Below are 21757 nucleotides of genomic sequence, written 5' to 3' on the forward strand. Positions count from 1 at the left end.
GTTGGGGAAATCCAGAACCAGGGGTCACAATCTAAGGATAAGGGGTAAGCCATTTAGGACCGAGTTGAGGATAAACTTCTTAACTCAGAGATTGTGAAGCTGTGTAATTCTCCACCACAGAAAGTTGTTGAGGCCAGTTCGTTAGATACATTCAAAAAAAGAGTTAGATGTGGCCCTTACGGCTAAAGGGATCAAGGGGTATGGAGAGAAAGCAGGAATGGGGTACTGAAGTTGCATGATCATATTGAATGGTGGTGCAGGCTCGAAGGGCCGAATGGCCTGCTCCTGCACCTATTTTCTATGTTTCTATGATGGACAGGTAAAGACCATCTGGTACATTGAGCCTGTCCCACTCAAATGCGATACTTTCTGTATCACAACATATACACTCCACCCTGCCCAAAACCATGTGATCTCCTGGGAGAGGCGAAAAACTAGATTTCAAAAAACCAGGCCAATTTGGGGGAAAACAATATCTGGGAAATTCTTCTCTGACCCATCTAGGCGATTGAAACGACTCGAGGAAATCACTCTGGCCATTATAATTCCCTGCAGTACCTACCTTCTGTAAGAGGTCATCTCCGCCGCAGCCAGAAACAAATCCAGCTATTGTTTGAAGGAATTCAGCGAATATGCGTCCATCATAGGAGAGGGCAGCTTGTTTCGGAGGTCTACTATTCTCTGGGAAACCTACAATCTTCTGACTCCGAGGCGAGAGTGCGACCAATGAGCCAAGGCTGACACCCAATGTGCGTTACTAAGAAATGACTATTGCTGAGCATGCTCACTCACTTCTTGACCTTTCTTCACACTGTGAGTGCAAAAGAACTCCAACACTCATTTATCACTCTGTACATGATTTTATTTTTTTGATTTTTGTCAGAAATTACAGCAATATATTCATAAATACCTAATTACTACATTCAACAAATATATTACATTACAATAAATCCAAACAATGCACTTAAAACATAATTTTCACAGCATCGACCCCCCCCACCCCCACCCCCAATTATAGTAGAGGTCCCGTCTTCCTCCCTCAAAAATAATATGTCAAATGTGCACAGGCTGTAACAGAAGTGCAGAACCAAAGTTCATTCCAATCAGTGGCAGATTTACAGTTACAACGACCTTGAAAGGCAGATCTGCTAGTGAGTAGCAGGTGTGCAACACAGCGGAGTGGGTCATTAGCGACAGGTCTGTTGACTGCAAAGCGGGGATCGTGGCTACAAGGTACGCACTATGGTTTGGCAACCCTCTCTCACTCGGGGCTTGGCCTCAAGTCCCGCGACCAGACTCGAGGCCCAAAGATAAGACGGCATGTGATGTGCTGCAGCAGGTGACTTCTCATCGCACCCCGCCCCCCCCCCCCCCCCCCAGACCGGCTCAGAAACTGGCATGCCAATTTACAGCACTTGGGTGGCAAGCGGCGTTAAATATAAGAAATTGGTGGGATTTGTCGGGGGCGGGGGACGGGGTGAAATGTGGTGCTGCAGCGGAACGTGTGACCCATTGGATCGAGTACGAGGAACCATCTCTTTGGTGCCATTGGCATCTGTCTCTGTTGTTGTAGGGCACTTCAGTAAACTCTGTACTAACTCTCAGAATACAAATCACGATTGGTCACGGCAAGTAAGATCTGAGGCTGCCGGCCAGACTGTGGCACTCAAAACAGATGCACGGTTAGAGCATGGGCTGGAACTGCCCGCCTCTTCTTTTTAAGCTCACAAGAAACACAGCATTCTTCTTTGGACCAACAAAGTGGCATGATCTCACCTTCATCTCACACATAAGTATATCTTACATGGGGTGGGAATGGGCCTATGTTTAATGGGATTCCCTCATCAACCACTCACTCCGACACACAGCAGTACAATCAAGGCCGATTTCTATTCCAGTTGAAGATGGCATCAAAGCCTGATGATGTCACAGCCTCAGTAATACTTTTAACACGCAATGGAGTCTTGCAAGACACCAACACAAAGATAATATTGTCTCTTTGAAACCAAATACGCAAAGAAAAAATAGAGCCTTTAGCTTCCCCATTTTAAAGGGAGAGAGGGTGGTTTTAGTTTTCAGTTAGTAGTATTTTCATATCAGTTGTACTATAAGGATTCTGTTGCCAGATCAGATAGCTGCACGTCAATGAAATGCCCACATCAATTGGACAGCTCGAACAGTAACTATGCAGAACTATCCAAAAAAGGCACTGCTACAGATTCCCGCCCATTCTACTGGACAAGTGTTCCCCAGCCTTACGGTCAGATGTTCTAACTAGTGACCAAGTACTGAACTTCTGTTCTAAGGTGAACCTGTTAACCTTTCCAACGGAGTGTCCGTCCGCACTTTGACCATCATTGGCAGTTTTCAAAATGGATTGGTTTTCTGACATATTTTCTTTTTAAGTATAAACTGCAAATACTGACTACTGCGATTCAGAATTGGAGAGGTGAATTCAGTCGTCTTGTGATGAAGGAAATAAATTTGGATTTGATTCAATGGTTTTGTTTCTTGTGAGAGACTGAGTCTCTAAGACCTTTGGAGATCCAAGTCACTCCTTGGTTTGCCTGGAGTCCTGACCATCTTCTTATCATTCAATGGCCTGGGAAATAGTAGCTATTGTGGAGATGCTGTGGATCCCAGCCTTCCCTGCCAGTCATGCATCAGTCAGGGTAGAGTCATGAGGAAGCAAAGCATTTGGGGATGTTAAAGAGTCAGGAGGGAGGCAACTTGATGGAGGGACACACATTTAGCACCAGTTAATGGTCGCGTTGACCAATGCTCAGCTAATCATTTGGGCTGTGGCACAAACACAGCAGGAGCCCAGTGCTCGAGCAATAGTTACCACAAATGCCAATCCGTGGTGATGAAAAAGGCATTCAGTAAACAATAGGTTGTTGATGGCATCTTCTCAAGTGTTCGAACAAGACTATACTGTGTATTGGAAACACACAGGGTAAGGGGTAAGCCATTTAGGACCGAGATGAGGAGAAATTTCTTCACCCAGAGAATTGTGAACCTGTGGAATTCTCCACCACAGGAAGTTGTTGAGGCCAGTTTGTTAGATATATTTAAAAGGGAGTTAGATGTGGCCCTTACGGTAAAGGGGATCAAGGGATATGGAAAGAAAGCAGGAATGGGGTACTAAAGTTGCAAAAATGATCAGCCATAATCATATTGAATGGTGGTGCAGGCTCGAAGGGCCGAATGCCCTACTCCTGCACCTATTTTCTATGTTTCTGCACCTTAAGCCCTTGCAATTATTTCCCAGTCTTTGGATAATGTTTGTCATGTACTGCAGTGATGGCTATACTGAGCAAGTAATTTAGCTATGCTGACAGTGATGGCATTTGATGGTTTCCTCAGCTGAGGTAAATGGTTGTTAACAAACCATATCAAGAGAGAAACCAGCCTGTTGAGATTACTGTTGGTGGTAAGGCCAGCAACAGGGCTCCAATAGAGCAGACTGCAGATACATGGTGGGTGAGAGGACACCGGTCATGGTGCAGCCCCTGGGATTGGGTTTGGAGAAAAGGGGGTTTGTAGGAAGCTTCAAGTTGCAGCAAATACAGTCAGTCTCGTAAGTGGAAGTGTGTGGGTGAGCATATATCTTTGTTATACACTATAGAGCACCCAAATCCTTTCTATCCATCCTCACAGGACTTCCCCTCCCCCATCCCCAAATGTAGGTTATTAGAAGACAAGTTCATTACCCGCATCAGTGCAGACTATTAGCACCACCTAGACTTCAACTTATAAAGTTGACAAGCAGCGAGAATGGATAGATATCCTTGCCATACTCCAAAGGCACTGACGTGCTAGAGTATGATCCCATGGATTCCCAGCCATCCTCCAGTATCTCACCCAAGTGGTCATTCTGTCTGTGTGACAGTATCAAGAGACGATTGCACTCTGGGGGGTGGGGTCCAGCTTCTATCCTTGCCCAACTGCCCGCCACACACACATTCACTCCCCGAGCACAAGGCGCTGGATGGCAGTGATCAGGAACAGGAACCCAGGCCCATTCTCCTGAGCTCAGGGCAATGGTTGTGCTCCTGCTCCTGCTCTAGCACAGAGTCGTGCCTCAGTGTGGGACCAACCTTCCCTACGGCTCAGTATCACGCTGGGCAGCTTACGTCCCAACTGTGCCATTCGGCGAGCTAGCTACGTTTATCCTTACAAGTGGGCGAGCCTGATGAACAAAGAGAGAATCTCTTGGTAGTTTTGACGTCCTCTCTCTCCAGCACAGAACAGCAAGACAGTCTGGATGGTTTGCTGTGGAAGATTGGCAGTGCAGTGAACTCTCCTGCACTGCAACTTGTGGTTCACAATAGGAGCAACACATATGGCACAAAACTCATTCAGGAAGAGCTGCACTCTGACACTGGGATCTCAACCTCCAAGTGATTGGCAGTGGCACTCCCAGGTTCAATTCACTGTGCACTTGAATAAAAGCCCTCCCATATCTGCCAGCTCTCAGGGCATCCGATTCTGGTGTCCTTTAACCTCCCAGTGGCCCGCACTCAGTAAGGAAAAGCGCGGTTCACACCGTGGGTTGTTGGCTGTACTTGAGAAGCCAACTGGTCTGGTTGGATATGACGCACATACTGCGAGAGCACATTTGGCTTGCACCAGTTGGCCTGTATCGCCAGTCTGATCTGCCTTGATCGCCCTGAAAAATGCAAGTACCAGACACTTTGCTGGTGGCATTGCAGCTGGTACGGTGACAGGAGCGGTTTCCCCCAGGACTACGAGTTCCTGATCTCAGCCAGCCATTTAAACCAGGTCATGATCCAGGCCCCCCCCCTCTCCCTCGCCGCAGAAGATTGGAATTAACACACGAAGCTCTCGAGTGGCTTCCAGTAGCAAAACTCAACATGCACCCTCTTCATCAAGGCATGGTAACTTAAGAAAACACTGAGGGAACAAAAAAAAACACACAGGGGTACCAGAATCACATCCGTCTCCTCTTCCCTCCTGCAGTATTGCTGCACATAGGTCGAGGTCCGGGAAACATGCGATACCGAGTAACAGCTTGGGGCAATTGCCCTTGGCTGGATCTAATAGTGGCTTAATGTCGGGTCTAATGTCGGATTAAATTTTCTCATCTATTTCTCTGCTTTCAGCACCAAAAGAAAGCCTTATTCTGAAGCGCTGGACTAGCTAAAAACAGGATCAGTGCGTTTCTTTGAATCTTGTAAATGCAGTAACAATCTTTGCGTGTGAGTGAGTGGGAGGTCCCGGTCTCCCCTCACACAGGGGGAGGGGAACCTCAGGTTAGATACTCTCAATACTTTTTTTTTTAAAGTTCATCTGTGAGAAATACTGCTGGGTGCTACACTCACAACGGACTAAGTCTCGAATCTTTGCAGACCAGTGAGCTCATTTGCAGGGTCACAGGTTTTCAATGAATGGCAACAGATTTTCCATCCCGTTTAATTTGCCCTGCACATCGTTGAAGAAAGGCTCTAGGTTAAAAAGCCAACCTCGGGCAAAGAGTGGCACCATTTATTTTTTTGCATGGTACAAGGATTTGAAAAATGCATCAGAGATTATTAATAGCCACAGAAATGATTAATTTCTCCCCTCCTCCCCCCGAATATTGTGTAAAACGCCTCCATTTTACAGGTATTTTCTGATGGGATGGTCATGGTTGCAGTCTACCTGGATCTTACATGAGGAGGAAGGGAGTTTGGAGGTTTTGGTTACAATGGGTCGCATGACCTGCTGCATCTCACATCACAATAATGCCCTAACTCAGAACTATCTGAATCGAGCAGCTCGGGGGGGGGGGGGGGGGGCGGGGCAGGGCGGAGAAAGTGCCAGGATGTAGCACTCACCCGTCAAAGAGTGGACAATCCGCCAGTGCATGCCACTACCTCTGTCAGTGCTCAACGGTGAAATGAAATTTAAATAAAAAGGAAACTTGAAAATACAAACATCATTTTCGTATTCAAAATGCACCATTTGACAGGGAGACCCCCCAGGCGGGCGTTTTCTATGAAGTGCGCCTCAGGTGGGAAACTTTCTAAACACACTGACCACGTACACGCCTTCCACTTTTAACGAGCGGTCATTTTCAGAGCGGAACTAGAGACATTGTTGGGTTTTTTAAAAACAACAAGTGAGGATTGAGTGGCCATTATAGGCGAGTGCAAATTAGATACGAAAAAATACAGCACAATAGGAGAAAAGGTAAAGCAGCTGATACAGCCACAAGTCACCATCGGTGCTCGTCTGTCCCAAGCACATATAAATAACGGGGGAGAGAGGGGAATAGAAGCTCTGCATCCTCTTTTACAGAAATCTTACAACTGGTGCTACGCGAAAACAGGAGTGACAGTTCATGCACCAGTGAAAACCTTGTCACTCTCATTATCTGTTTGGACATTTTTCTTTTCAGCACTTCAATCTCGTGTCCTGACCAGCAGCAGTACGAACACTAAAAGCAAGATATTTGCCAAAGCAGAAACATATTAAAAATGGCAAGCTTTAATAACAATAATTAAAGTAATAAAAACATACAAAATCTGTTTTCGTTTATATACAGTACAAGGCAAAGCACCTTTTTTTTTTGTTGTGAAAAATCCTTTTTATTTTTTTTTTAATAATTAAAAAAAAACCCTGCCCTTCAGGCTGCCGTCTTTCTGTTTTTTTTAAATGCACACACTCAGCTCTGTAACATGCATCTGTGTGATTTAAAAGACTCTGGTTCAAAAGATACCTTCAATTGCCGTAAGTGCATTTTTTCTGTTTTTGAAAAGAAAAAGCCTTATTATATCTGAGCGAGTCTTGAAACTGTGGCCTGGTTTGGTTGCAGTGCAAGGGGTCTTGGGGAGAGCCAGTGTTTCAGATGGGTTTTTTTTTTGGAGTGGGGTGGGAAAGAGATGTCCAAGTCGTGCGAGGCGGCAGAAGGATTGGCGGAGGATGGGGGGGGGGGGGGGTGGGGGGGCCGGGTTTCTGTAAGGCGGAGGTGAAAGAGCATGGTCCTCTTCAATCCTTCAATCACACGTGGTGAGCATTTCCCGTATTCTCCAATGGATAAGGCTCTTCCGTTTCTCATCTTTTGGGAAAGACGACCTCCACGCGAGCGATCCGACCATCACTGCGCGTTGCGTCCATGCCGCCACTCGAGCAAAAGGAGGTGCAGAGAAAGCCACACCGGCCAGGCAACTTGAAGCGTTTACATTGGATGTATTAGTGTTGGCTCTGGAGGTCAGAATAACGTATCCCGCCCTCTCTAAAAAGCAAACTGACTTTTTAAATAGGGAGTGGGGAGGACGAAATAACAATAATCAAAAATTCTAATAAGGATGGGGGGGAAAAAAAAAGGGTTTCCGTTAAACAAATTTATGTAAAAATAGAGAGATCCAGAAGTCTCGTTTCCGTTGCATTGCAATGTTCGTTCAATAGGCTGTTTATCCATTTTACCCTTTGCTTCATATGTGGCACGTTTCCTTAGGTCTTGCCTAGAGTATCAATTCCAATGGGAATATTAAATACCAGGATAATAAAATAGTTTCTCTATGCTGCGGCCGAGCTAACAGGGATGTCACCTTGGGTAGTTCTTGAAGTAGCTTCGAGACCAGTGCATCGTCGGCAGTGCAAGGCACTTTCTGAAATGCTCCAGTTCCGACTGGAGTCTCTCCCTTTCTGAGGCGAGTTTCTGCTTCTGAGCCAACAGTTCCTGCATATCAAAGAGAACCAGACACACAAGGTAATCAATTATCAGCATCGCTGCCTGACCTTGCATTCCTTAAAGTTGCTTAACTGCTAACCGTATTTCTACACTGGTTCGCACAATCAGTAGTGTTTGTGCAATACGCGGACATTTAAAAAAAAAGTAAAATTCATTCGCGGGATATGGGCATCGCTTGCCCATCCCTAATTGCCCTTGAGTGACTTGCTAAGTCATTTCAGAGGGCAGATAAGAGTCAACCACATTGCTGTGGATCTGAAGTCACATATAGGCCAGATCAGGTAAGGATGGCAGATTTCCTTCCCTAAAGGACGAGCTTCATGGTTACCATTACTGATACTAGCTTTTTATTCCAATTTTTAAATTTTATTAGTCCAGGCCTCTGGATTATTAGTCCAGTAACATAACCACTATGCTACTGCTCCCCTACCCAAAAGGAACTTCTGGATTTGTTACTCGTGACCCATGTCTTCAAGGGTTACGTTACGAGGAGCGATTACACAAGTTAGGGCTGTATTCCCTGAAATTTAGAAGGTGAAGGGGTGATCTGATCGAAGTTTTCAGGATATTAAGGGGAACAGATAGGGTAGATAGAGAAACTATTTCAGCTGGTTGGGGATTCTAAGACGAGGGGGCATAGACTAAAAATTAAGATCCAGCCCTTTCAAGAGTGAAATGAGGAAACACTTCTACACACACAGGGCGGTAGAAGTTTGGAACTCTCTTCCACAAACGGCAATTGATGAATTGTTCATTTTAAATCAGAGATTGATAGATTTCTGTTAACCAAAGGTATTAAGGGATATGGGCCAAAGGCGGGTAAATGGTGTTGGGTTGCAGATCAACCGTGATCTCACTGAATGGTGGAGTAAGCTCGAGGGGCTGAATGGCCTACTCATGTTCCTATGTTATTCTGACTTGGGCCGTTTATCACGGTTCCTCCATCGTCACTGGATCAATATCCTGGAAATCCCTACTTAGCAGCAGTGTGGGACCACCAAGAGTCCAAGGACTGCAGGGGTTCAAAGAGATGGCCCACCACCGTCCTCAGGGCGACGAGGGGTGGCAATAAATGGATCACCCACATCCCCAGGACAAATTAAAGAATTTGGTTTGACCAATTTGGTAAAAATTTGCATGTTGAAGTGTGCCAAGGGATTGAGACCCCTGGACACAAGAACCCAATGCCTCCCATTTCATTCCTTCCAATTTCATCCCCTGGACTCCTGATGGCGAAGGCTATTGCTGGAGTAAAGTCCCATAGGTTAGCACCATTCCTCAGGTATGACCCCCAGGCAGGTCAGGCTATTTGATTGTGCATCAAATCCCTCTCACACTCCATATCCAGCCGGAGTGATCAGGTGCAGGAACCACGGCTACTTATCCCCATCCCTAGTCCAGGGGGACTGAGGCTAACTGTTGCATCCCAATTCCCCCCCGGCTGAGATTAACAAATTCCGTACACAATGTCCTGAGTATTCGGGGCATTTATCAACTCAGGCGCCATGGGATTTTGATAATGAAACACCCCAAACACTGGAGTGACAAATTAATGTTCACAAAGAGAATTTCACCAATTCGTGGTTGGAGATATATTTCAATTTTCAAAAGAAACAGCATGTTTTGAGATGACTTAATTCAATGATACTCCAACAATCTGACAAAGATCACTTATCACTAGTCTGATAAAAATCTAATCACCAAGGTGCAAAGCTCCTTGTTTCCATTACACAGGGTTGTTATTGTTCAAGTGTCCAATTCCATCAGGTGGGCAGAGTCCCTTTAAGGGTTGTCAGTTGGTTCTGCAGCTCAACGCAACGGGCGGAGCGTGTTCTGATTATTGGACCATCGGCCCCTGAAAATTGCATCAGGATCCTAATGACATCATTGGACCTCGATTTGCATGGGCTAATGAGGCGCCCATTTGCTGCTCGTCTGAGCCACTCAATTCAAGGACCTTAACAAGATGGCGGCAGCCCGGATGTTGGCGGGAAGATTTACGCCCCAATTTCCCATTGCTCTATTGCCCCATTTCCACCGAAACCAGAAATTAAAATCGGCCCCGGGGAATTGACAATCCATTGTACACCAGTGAATTTGTATAAAGTGTTTCTTCTCAGCACTTACCGACATACTGAGGGAAAGCTGTTCTGCAGTCAGACTAAGGTTATAGTGAAAGGTTTCCAGACGCCTGCATTGGGCTTGTAGGACCTGTCGCTCCACATTTTGTTCTGAAATTAAATGATAATCTTTGTGTCATTTTATTTCTTAAAAACTTACAACTCATCATCGAATTGTTGCCGCTCCAATACAATGGAATTGATGCTGCCGTTTCAGAACTCACACAATAACATAAGAAACAGTCCAAGGACGATTCAAGGCCATTCGGTCCTTGAAGTTCATCCCTTCCAGTCACAGTGAAGAAAACTTTTCTTCTGATGAGAATGCAAGGTTTGATTTCTTGACACAATCTTGCGAGTTCCCCCTCAGGTCTATCTCCCTCCGTTCCTGAGGGCACCAACTCATGCTGGGCTATTGGTTACCCTCAGAGACCTCATCCTGCTGGGGTATTAGTTGTCCGCTGAGGTCTCATACAAGTAGCCATTCTTGATGTATGACAATAAGTGTCGAGAGAGTGTACCAACATGGAGTCACAGTAGCTGATACCTGCCCTCCTGTATGCTTCAGAGACACGGACAATGTACAGCAGGCACCTCAAAGCACTGGAGAAGTACCACCAATGCTGCCTCTATTGGCAGGATAGGCGCATCAACGTCAGTGTTCTCTCTCAGGCCAATATCCCCATTGACCACGCTCAACCAGCTCCGATGGTTGGCCACATTGTCTACATGCCTGATTCAAGACTCCTGAAGCAAGTGCTCTACTCGGAGCTCCATCACAGCAAGCGAGCCCCAGGAGGTAAAAACAAAAATGCTTCAAAGGCACCCTCAAAGCCTCCCTGAAAAAACGTAACATCTGAACCGACTCTTGGCAATCCCTGGCTGGTGACCGCTCAAAGTGGAGGACAAGCAACCGACAAGGCGCTGAACACGTCGAGTCTCTTCGCCGGGAGCACGCGGAAACCAAGTACAAACAGCGGAAGGAGTGTACGACAAACCAAGCACCCCACCCACCCGTCCCTCCAACCACCGTCTGCCCCACCTGTGAGTCTGTAGTTCCTGCATCGGACTCATCTGTCATCTTAGAACTCATTTTAGTGTGGAAGCAAGTCATCACCGACTCCTCGACACTGTCCATGTCTCTGAAGCATGTAGGAGGGCGGGGATCAGCTACAGTAAGCCCATATTGGTACACTCTCTCGACACGCATTGTCATACATCAAGAATGGCTACTTGTATGAGGGGGACTGCCTAAGAAGACGACTGTAACGGAGTCTATTTTTGCTCTCACTTGATGCCCTTACACAAGCACAGTATGAGCAGGAACCCTGGCCCAATTTTTATATCCATCGAGCGGTGCAGTCTTGAAGGGCCAAATGGCCTACTCCTGCACCTATTTTCTATGTTTCTATGTTTCACCACCACCCAGAGTGAGAAGAGCTAACTGAACACAGGCCAGGAATTGAACCCGAGATCTTCCTGCTTGGTATGGCTCAGTACCACACCAAGCAGTGCGTTTACCAACCGAGCCACCGTGACAGCAATCACTACACTCTCACTTTATGGTGGTTATAAAGCAGCCGACAATCACCAGCTCTCTCCCACAAACACCTTATTCTATTCCAAAACTTTTTCGAATGTTGTGCAATGAATTTCAGGTGGAGAATACAATTTATTGCAATGGCTCCATAATGATGCTACATAAGAATCACCACCCTCGATCAAATATCAGCTTTCAGCATAAATTTTAATCCACTATCAATTAAATATTATTTCAACAGCACCTCCCACTAATCTCGACCACTGTCATGGGAAGTGATCAGGAAGGCCAATGGAATCTTGGCCTTTATTGCAAAGGGGATAGAGTATAAAAACAGGGAAGTCTTGCTACAGTTGTACAGGGTATTGGTGAGGCCACACCTGGAATACTGCGTGCAGTTTTTGTTACACATGTAAACTTGTATATACTCTGTACAACCACCAGTGGGCTCATCCCCTGCATTCCTAAGGAATCCCATAATCCCTTGGGAGCACAGGTATTTAAGGAGGCCTCACTGGTTGGAGAGGCACTGTAGAGACCTGCAATAAAAAACTACGGTCACACTTTACTTTGAGCTCACAGTATTCAGTCTGACTCTTTCTTCATACATAACAGTTTTGGTTTCCATATTTACGAAAGGATATACTTCCTTTGGAGGCAGTTCAGAGAAGGTTCACTAGGTTGATTCCGGAGATGAGGCGGCTGACTTATGAAGATAGGTTGAGTAGATTGGGCCTCTACTCATTGGAATTCAGAAGAATGAGAGGTGATCTTATCGAAGCATATAAGATTATGAGAGGGCTTGACAAGGTGGATGCAGAGAGGATGAGATAGGGGAGACTAGAACTAGAGGGCATAATCTTAGAATAAGGGGCCGCCCATTTATTTCTTCTCTCAGAGGATCTGTGGAATTCGCTGCCTCAGAGAGCTGTGGAAGCTGGGACATTGAATAAATTTAAGACAGAGATAGACAGTTTCTTAACCAATAATGGAATAAGGGGTTCTGGAGAGCGGGCAGGGAAGTGGACCCGAGTCCATGATCGGATCAGCCATGATCGTATTAAATGGCGGAGCAGGCTCAAGGGGCCGTATGGCCTACTCCTGTTCCTATTTCTTATGTTCTTATGTAAAACCATCACCTCCAGATCCCGCTCCCCCCCCACCCCCCACCCTGTCTTGGACGTATTATCACCTTTCCTCCATCGTTGCTGGGACAATACTTTGGAAGACCGACTCAAAACCACTGGGACAGCACCACCAGCACATGGACTGGAATGGTTCAAGGAGAAAGCCCACCAAACACCTTCTCAGAGCGACTAGGGCTGGCCAATTAAATGCCGGCCCCTTGCCAGTGTCGCCCACTTCCCGAGAACTAATTTTTAAAAAAAAGATGATGATTGAAATCTGGCATTGCTTTTCGAAAACCCTATTGAGCCTTTGAGCAAAGCTGCACTGTGGCGACTGAACTCCACATAACACAACTCAGTGGCGGTTACAAACCCCAGTGAGCCGCAACATTCACTCCAAGGGGGAATTCTGAACTGGCCTCGGAAGGAAACACATATGCGAATGGTTGGTGTGGATTCTTCATTCACAAACCATCTCAATGGTGATTTAGTCACTCTACACACTGGCAGCAGATGTGACTCTTTTTTTGGTCTGCTGATGTAGTTGAAAATGAGTCAGCTTTGGCTCAGTTGGTAGCCCTCTCGCTGAGTCAGAGGGTTGGGCGGTCAAGCCCCACTCCAGGGCATACTGTAGGCTGACACACACCAGCGGAGTTCTGTGGGAGTGCTCTGTTGTTGGACCAGTGGAGGAGATGTTGAATCGGGACCCAGCTGCCTGCTCTGATGGGCTTTGGAAGATCCCATGGCACTGGTCACGGCAGAGCAGGGCGATCCCCTGGTGACCTGACGACATTCCTGACCTAATGAACACCAGCTTGTTGTGGGGGAAACGGCTACTGTTGTTAGCCTACATCACACTCACTGCACAGCACACCCATTCAGTGTATGTGAAAAGCTGCTCGATCAATGCCAATTACTGCTCATCATTCTGGGCTTGAATGTTGAGTGATTTGTTCTAAAACTTTACAGTTTCTTCTCTTTTGAAGTTGCTTTCCCTGGTGCGGAGTCTAAGCCGGCACCCCAATACGGTTCTGAGTGAATGCTGCATTATTGGAGGGGACAGCCTTTGGGTGAGATCTTAACCGATAATGGAATAAGGGGTTATGGGGAGTGGGCAGGGAAGTGGACCCGAGTCCATGATCAGATCAGCCATGATCGTATTAAATGGCAGAGCAGGCTCGAGGGGCCGTATGGCCTACTCCTGCTCCTATTTTTTATGTTCTTATATTAAACACAAGCTCCCTACTTTCTCTGGAGCAGTTTCTTAGTGAGGGCTGAGAATCGTGGTGAGAGCAGTATGGGCTCCAAATGCTGTTTGAGGAGTGAGGGCGGGGAGGGGAGAGTATTGAGGCTCAATCTACCTTGTCTGCTCACCTCAGCGCAATGATTGCTGCCCACTCTGTGGTGGGCTCGACAAACTACACCGTACCACGTATTACTGGCACCGACACCGCTCCACATACCTTCCACATATTCTTGGTAAGCCTCAAAGACAGCTTCGATGCCCTGCCATTTCGAATGGAAAGGTCTCGACTCCTCCTCCTCCTCCTCGTCTTCATTGTCACTGTCCTCCTCCCGCTCGCACATGACCCCTTTCCTGGTCTGTGTGGCAGAGTGCTGGCCGTTCTGATGTGTAAACAGTGTCCTGGTGGAGGAGTGCATTTCTGGAATGTTGTAGCGGACAGAGGCGTCCAGCTTGTGATTCTGCTCCGCGGTTAGTGTCGTCGAGGTACCTGAGGAGAAAGGGAGGGTGAGGAAAAAATTCAACCTCTCAAAAAGGGCGCGATGACACGTTGGGTTATGGGAAGGAGATGCCATCAATGGGTGAAAGGTTATAGAGAATATCCAGAGAATGTCCACTTGGATGACCTGCTGACCTGTACCCCAACAGCAGTCAATTTGACTCATGTACAGGTCATCCAAGTAGTCAGAAAGTCATGGGTTCAAACCCCACTCCAGGGAGTTGAGCACAAAAACCTAGACTGACACATCAGTGCAGTCCCGAGGGAGTGCCGCACTGTCGGAGGTGCCGTCTTCCGTTGAGATGTTAAACTGAGGCCCCGTCTGCTCTCTCAGGTGGACGTAAAAGATCCCATGGCGTAATTTTGAAGAAGAGCAGGGGAGTTATTCCCGGTGTCCTGGCCAATATTTATCCCTCAATCAAGATCACCAAAGAGAGATTATCTGCTTATTATCACATTGCGGGAGCTTGCTGTGCCGCGTTTCCTACATTACAACAGTGACTGCACTTCAAAAAGTACTTCATTGGCCGTAAAGCGCTTTGGGACGTCCCGAGATGGTGAAAGGCGCTATGTGGATGCAAGTCTTTCTTTTCGTTATCAGTGCCAACAGGCTATTAGACCATGGGCCTGAACGGAGCATGTGCCTGAACGGAGAGTGATTAAGAGCTTCTCCATTCTCTGACCCAGAGGCACGGAAGCTAACTAGAGTGCCCCGACCAATCAGCAAACTCGGTACAGACCAGGGATCGACATATTGGGTTATAGATGCATGCATTTGCATGCTGGGACAGCACAGCGTCTCAGGTGACCAGCTGTTACTGCAATGCGCATGGTTAAAGTCAGTTTCACTGTACCTTTCGTTTACCTCCGATTGCCCTCCTTTATTCAATGTTCTCCCACTACCTTTGCTCGTCTGTTTTATAAGGCCACTTGACATTCACGCTGCTTAGTGCCATAAATCTGGCTGGTTAAATGAACCATGGCAAAACCCTTCGCGGCTAGACTTCGCCCGTGTTTATCTAGGTCTGAATTTCAGCCAGAAGAGTAAACACAAACTAATAAAAAATGTAAACAGATAATCGTTTGCAATTACTGCAGGGAGACACGTTCATAATTTCCTTTGGCTGAAAAGGCGGCTGCTCTAATTGGATGCTTTGCGAGGCAGCACTCACTGGCCTGGATCAGGTTCAAACCCAGCAGGGCCCGAGCTTCCTGGTGTCTGCGGTACCCAGCGAGAAACTGTTGCTGCAGCACATAAACTTTATAGGAAACAGCAATCTGTCGAAAAAGCACGTGCAGCACTCGCAACCTGGCTCCGCTCCTGCTCCCCAACAAACAACTTGTCAAGCTATAAGGTTGTGCAGATCATTCACCAAAAGGACTTAAGGAACGAAAGAACTTGCATTTATATAGCGCCTTTCACGACCCCAGGACGTTCCAAAGCACTTTACAGCCAAGTAAGTTCTTTGGAAGCATAGTCACTGTTGTAATGTGGGAAATACGCCAGCCAATTTTGCAGACAGCAAGCTCCCCACAAACAGCAATGAAATAAGTGACCAAATCATCTGTTTTTAGGTGTTGGTTGCAGGATAAATATTGGCCAAGACACCGGGAGAACTCCCCTGCTTTTCTACGTCCACCTGAGAGGGGAGACGGGGCCTCGGTTTAACGTCTCACCCCAAACAGGACAGCTCCGACGGTGCAGTGCTCCCTTAGTACTGCACTGGAGTGTCAGCCTGGATTCAGTGCTCAAGCCTCAGGAGTGGGGCTTGAACCCACAACTGTCTGACTCAGAGGCAAGGGTGCCACCCACTGAGCCACTGGCTGACACCCTTACACAATAATACTGTGAGGCCAAAGGGCCCAGCTCTCCCCGATGGCTTCGACAGGTACATGCACTGGCCTCTGCGGTTCTCAGCCAAAAAGAACACAAGGCTCCAGCTTCAATGGCCGCTCTGTGCTGGATTGACTGATCTCGGCTCGGCCACATACAATTGGCTTCAGCGTCCTTGCAGTACGGATTGGGGAGGGGGAAATTAAATCAGGAATCCTGCTCCCAACTGCTATCTAAATACGCCTGCTGGAAAGTGTGGGGACTGCTGTGGTACTCATGGTTGAATAGCCCCATCAATACTTGCAGTCGAGGATTACTACAGGAAAGCTGGCCACTTGGATGACATAACAGTGGGCACCCATGGCCCATCATGTGTCAGCACGGGGGAAGGGGGAGGGGCGTGTCATCGGGAGGGGGAGGGGCGTGTCATCGGGAGGGGGAGGGGCGTGTCATCGGGAGGGGGAGGGGCGTGTCATCGGGAGGGGGAGGGGCGTGTCATCGGGAGGGGGAGGGGCGTGTCATCGGGAGGGGGAGGGGCGTGTCATCGGGAGGGGGAGGGGCGTGTCATCGGGAGGGGGAGGGGCGTGTCATCGGGAGGGGGAGGGCCGTGTCATCGGGAGTAGGGAGGTGGGGTTTTATCGGGAGGGGGAGGGGCGTGTTATCGGGAGTAGGGAGGTGGGGTTTTATCGGGAGGGGGAGGGGCGTGCCATCGGGAGGGGGAGGGGCGTGTCATCGGGAGGGGGAGGGGCGTGTCATCGGGAGGGGGAGGGGCGTGTCATCGGGAGGGGGAGGGGCGTGTCATCGGGAGGGGGAGGGGCGTGTCATCGGGAGGGGGAGGGGCGTGTCATCGGGAGGGGGAGGGGCGTGTCATCGGGAGGGGGAGGGGCGTGTCATCGGGAGGGGGAGGGGCGTGTCATCGGGAGGGGGAGGGGCGTGTCATCGGGAGGGGGAGGGGCGTGTCATCGGGAGGGGGAGGGGCGTGTCATCGGGAGGGGGAGGGGCGTGTCATCGGGAGGGGGAGGGGCGTGTCATCGGGAGGGGGAGGGGCGTGTCATCGGGAGGGGGAGGGGCGTGTCATCGGGAGGGGGAGGGGCGTGTCATCGGGAGGGGGAGGGGCGTGTCATCGGGAGGGGGAGGGGCGTGTCATCGGGAGGGGGAGGGGCGTGTCATCGGAAGGGGGAGGGGCGTGTTATCGGGAGGGGGAGGGCGTGTTATCGGGAGGGGGAGGGGCGTGTTATCGGGAGGGGGAGGGGCGTGTTATCGGGAGGGGGAGGGGCGTGTTATCGGGAGGGGGAGGGGCGTGTTATCGGGAGGGGGAGGGGCGTGTTATCGGGAGGGGGAGGGGCGTGTTATCGGGAGGGGGAGGGGCGTGTTATCGGGAGTAGGGAGGTGGGGTTTTATCGGGAGGGGGAGTGGGCGTGTTATCGGGAGTAGGGAGGTGGGGTTTTATCGGGAGGGGGAGTAGGCGTGTTATCGGGAGGGGGAGGGGCGTGTTATCGGGAGTAGGGAGGTGGGGTTTTATCGGGAGGGGGGAGGGGCGTGTTATCGGGAGGGGGAGGGGCGTGTTATCGGGAGTAGGGAGGTGGGGTTTTATCGGGAGGGGGAGTGGGCGTGTTAGTCGGGGGGTGGTGGCACCAAAAACATTGGCCCCGAAATTACAGTTTCTATGATGACGTCCTCTCAGAATACACCACGGGTTCGCTTTGAAAAGCCCCGCAGGTTCTGGATTACCGCATGCGCGAAATCCGGAACTTGTGATCCGTCAGGTTACGGTTTGACAGACAGTCTGAAGGAACTTATGAATAAAATTGCTATTCTGTACATTGTATAATTATTTGGGGATTCGAAGCATAGAATACAAGAGCAGGGAGGTTATGCTTGAACTGTACAAAACACTAGTCCACAGCTAGAGTACTGCGTGCAGTTCTGGTCACCACATTACAGGAAGGATGTGATTGCACAAGAGAGGGTACCGAGAAGATTTACGAGATGTTGCCAGGACTGGGGAACTGTAGCTGTGAGGAAAGATTGGATAGTCTGGAGTTGTTTTCTTTGGAACAGAGGAAGCTGAGGGGAGACTTGATTGAGGTGTATAAAATTATGAGGAGGCCTCGATAGAGTGAATAGGAAGGATCTATTTCCCTTAGCCAAGGGGTCAATAACCAGGGGTTAGAGATTTAAAATATTTGGTATTAAGGATTAGAGGGGATTTGAGAAAATTTTTCACCCCAGAGTATGGTGGGGGTATGGAACTCTCTGCCTGAAAGGGTGGTAGAGGCAGAAACCCTGATCACATTTAAAAAGTACTTGGATCTGCACGTGAAGTGCCGTAACCTGCAGGGCTACGGACCGAGTGCTGGAAAGTGGGATTAGGCTGGATAGCCCCTTGTTGGCCTGATGGACACGATGGGCCGAATGACTTCCTTCTGCGCCATAAATTTCGATGATTCTTTGATTCTATTGCATATCATTAGTGGATTCCCTTCGTAAATGATTGCAATGGAATTCTCCTTTTTCATTGGAGGACCGGGCCCACGTGATCCCAGGTACGCTTCCGAACCGCCTGCGTCCCTGGGTCATTACACTGCCCTCCGCCTCGGGACCCGAGACCGCAACTCTCCCCAGCCTGGGCGCCAGCAGGTCATTTCCTCATTGTTTTGCGGGTCAGAGGTGTATTCCGGAGGTGGTCTCCGACCGCAATTTCTAGGCCATTATATTTGATCATTCTTTAAGTTAATAGCTGGTTTTCTAAAGATCCTAAGGGGGTAAATGTCCCAGTACGTGCAGATGATAGGGAACCTCGCGAGCTGGGCTGTGTAAAGGGAAATGGCGGACACACGGCCTGGGATTTGCCATTCATTGATTCCAGTTTACACTGGGGTTGGTGAGGGTCCCTGGTCCCCAGTGCATGCTTGGAAAATTACCCCCAAAATGAGATCTTCACAGGTTCACTGCTCTTTATTCATACAGCCCCGACCACCGTCATATTATTCCTCGGCAGTCCAGTAAGGAGCACGAGTCACACAGCAGGCCCTGCACTTTCCAGTGGCACCACGGGGGCAAGATAGCAGCTGGAGGTGGGACTGAGGGGAACAATTTAAGGTGGTGAATTAACAGGCAGCTTATACAGGTGCAGCGTCGAGACTCCGGAACCCTTGGGACGGAGGTGGTTCCGAATTCCAGGCTTTTCCAGACTGTCGATCGTCTTTCTGAAGTCACAAGTCCGGAAACACTGAGCCCAGGTTCGGGTATTTCCGGATTTCGGAAACTCTGAAAGCGGTGGGCGGGGGTGTCCCGCCCAGGAGCTGTTCGGGCCGTCGGTCCCGTTGATGAGGGCGTTGGGTGGGGTCCCGCCACCAAGGAAGTGTTCGGGCGGGGCCCAGTCGCGGAGGAGGTGCCTGGGCGGGGCCCAGTCGTGGAGGAAGTGTTCGGGCGGGGCCCAGTCGCGGAGGAGGTGCCCGTGCGGGGCCCAGTCGCGGAGGAGGTGTTCGGGCGGGGCCCAGTCGCGGAGGAGGTGCCCGGGCGATGCCCTGCCGCGGAGGTGGTGTTCGGACGGGGCCCAGTCGTGGAGGAGGTGCCCGGGCGATGCCCTGTCGCGGAGGAAGTGTTCGGGCGGGGCCCTGTCGCGGAGGAAGTGTTCGGGTGGGGCCCTGTCGCGGGGGAAGTGTTCGGGCGGGGCCCTGTCGTGGAAGGAAGTGTTCGGGCGGGGCCCTGTCGCGGAGGAAGTGTTCGGGCGGGGGCCCTGTCGCGGGGGAAGTGTTCGGGCAGGGCCCTGTCGCGGAGGTGGTGTTCGGGTGGGGCCCAGTCGTGGAAGGAAGTGTTCGGGCGGGGCCCAGTCGTGGAGAAGGTGCCCGGGCGATGCCCTGTTGCGGAGGAAGTGTTCGGGCGGGGCCCTGTCGCGGAGGAAGTGTTCGGGCGGGGCCCTGTCGCGGAGGAAGTGTTCGGGCGGGGCCCTGTCGCGGAGGAAGTGTTCGGGCGATGCCCTGTCGCGGAGGAAGTGTTCGGGCGGGGCCCTGTCGCGGAGGAAGTGTTCGGGCGGGGCCCTGTCGCGGAGGAAGTGTTCGGGCGGGGCCCAGTCGTGGAGGGAAGTGTTCGGGCGATGCCCTGTCGCGGAGGAAGTGTTCGGGCGGGGCCCTGTCGCGGAGGAAGTGTTCGGGCGGGGCCCTGTCGTGGAAGGAAGTGTTCGGGCGGGGCCCTGTCGCGGAGGAGGTGTTCGGGCGGGGGCCCTGTCGCGGGGGAAGTGTTCGGGCGGGGCCCTGTCGCGGAGGAGGTGTTCGGGCGGGGCCCTGTCGTGGAAGGAAGTGTTCGGGCGGGGCCCAGTCGTGGAGGAGGTGCCCGGGCGATGCCCTGTCGCGGAGGAAGTGTTCGGGCGGGGCCCTGTCGCGGAGGAAGTGTTCGGGCGGGGCCCTGTCGCGGGGGAAGTGTTCGGGCGGGGCCCTGTCGCGGAGGAGGTGTTCGGGCGGGGCCCAGTCGTGGAAGGAAGTGTTCGGGCGGGGCCCAGTCGTGGAGGAGGTGCCCGGGCGATGCCCTGTCGCGGAGGAAGTGTTCGGGCGGGGCCCTGTCGCGGAGGAAGTGTTCGGGCGGGGCCCTGTCGCGGAGGAGGTGTTCGGGCGGGGCCCTGTCGTGGAAGGAAGTGTTCGGGCGGGGCCCTGTCGCGGAGGAGGTGTTCGGGCGGGCCGGTGAGGAGGCCCCGGGAGGTAAGGCCAGCGGCGGCGGGCGAGGGGTGGTGAGGCGAGGCCCGAGATCGGGCAGCGACAGGCCCCCCAACGTCAGCAGGGTCCGGATTCCGGAACATGCCACCGATCGGTCCGGATTCCGGCATTGCGGATTTTCGACGCTGCACTTGTAGCACGATGGTTCAAGCGGACATTAAAAATCCCATGGCACGAACTGAAAATATTCACCCTCAACCCATATTACAGACGGCTGCTTGTGGAACATTACTGGTGCAGAATAACTGCATAATTGCCTCAGTTTCAGAATGTAATTCATTGCATGATGTGCTTCTGGATATTTTGTTGTATGAGTTTATTTATTTGCTACGATATTTATCAGTACATTAAGCATTATTGGATTAATTGAATTTTTTTTTGTCTGTGCTGCTAAATATGCCTCGTGCTGATACTGTTCGGGGCTATTAAGATTGTGACAGATGAACAGCGCAATGCAACATCTTCGAGGCTGGAGACTGATCCGAGACAGTGAAAGAGTTGGCGACGCACAATTAGCTGCGGTAATCTCCCTGAGCAGAGCGAGGCATCCGTCGCAGTTTAATCCTCCTCCCCCCCCCCCCCCATTTACCTTTATGCTTCTGTAGCGCTCGTTGCGTGGACTGCAACACCGACTCGTGAAACTGCTGGGCGAAGTCCTCGGCCATGAACACTTCCCAAGGCTTGGTTTTCTCACTCCCGCTGTGCGCGGCGGCAGGACCGTCCTTCTGCAGGGCGCCCGAGGTGTTGCTGAGCACGCTCACCGCTCTCCTCCCGGCGTTCCCTTCGTGCGGCCTGCTCCTGTCGCTCAGCAGGGCCGGCTCCTTTGGCCTCACGGCCGGCTCCGAGGGTTTAGGCGGCTCCGATCTGGCCGGCTCGGCGGCCTTCCGGAGTTCTGGCAGGGACGGGACGGCTGGGGTGGCACTGGGCGGCCTGTCGGAGTCGGCGGCTGAATGCGCGTTCGACAATTCGGCTGCATCAGGAAC

The 21757-nt window shown here is 50.6% G+C and overlaps 1 protein-coding gene across 5 annotated transcripts in view; it reads right to left on the reverse strand.

Moving 5' to 3' along the window:
* Positions 1-1369: 1369 nt before the first annotated feature.
* gse1b (Gse1 coiled-coil protein b) overlaps positions 1370-21757 on the reverse strand; it is a 643131-nt gene continuing 622743 nt past the window's right edge. For all 5 annotated transcript variants that reach the window (XM_070898265.1, XM_070898264.1, XM_070898263.1 and 2 more), the window contains 4 exons: positions 21364-21744; positions 13950-14219; positions 9827-9930; positions 1370-7687 (listed from right to left, as the gene is read on the reverse strand). In XM_070898265.1, the coding sequence (XP_070754366.1) occupies positions 7553-7687; positions 9827-9930; positions 13950-14219; positions 21364-21744 (890 nt within the window). In that variant the 3' untranslated portion in view covers positions 1370-7552. The remainder of the gene's footprint in view (positions 7688-9826; positions 9931-13949; positions 14220-21363; positions 21745-21757) is intronic.

This window comes from Pristiophorus japonicus, chromosome 13 (genome assembly GCF_044704955.1).
Source record: "Pristiophorus japonicus isolate sPriJap1 chromosome 13, sPriJap1.hap1, whole genome shotgun sequence".
In the NCBI taxonomy this organism is placed as follows: Eukaryota; Metazoa; Chordata; class Chondrichthyes; family Pristiophoridae; genus Pristiophorus; species Pristiophorus japonicus.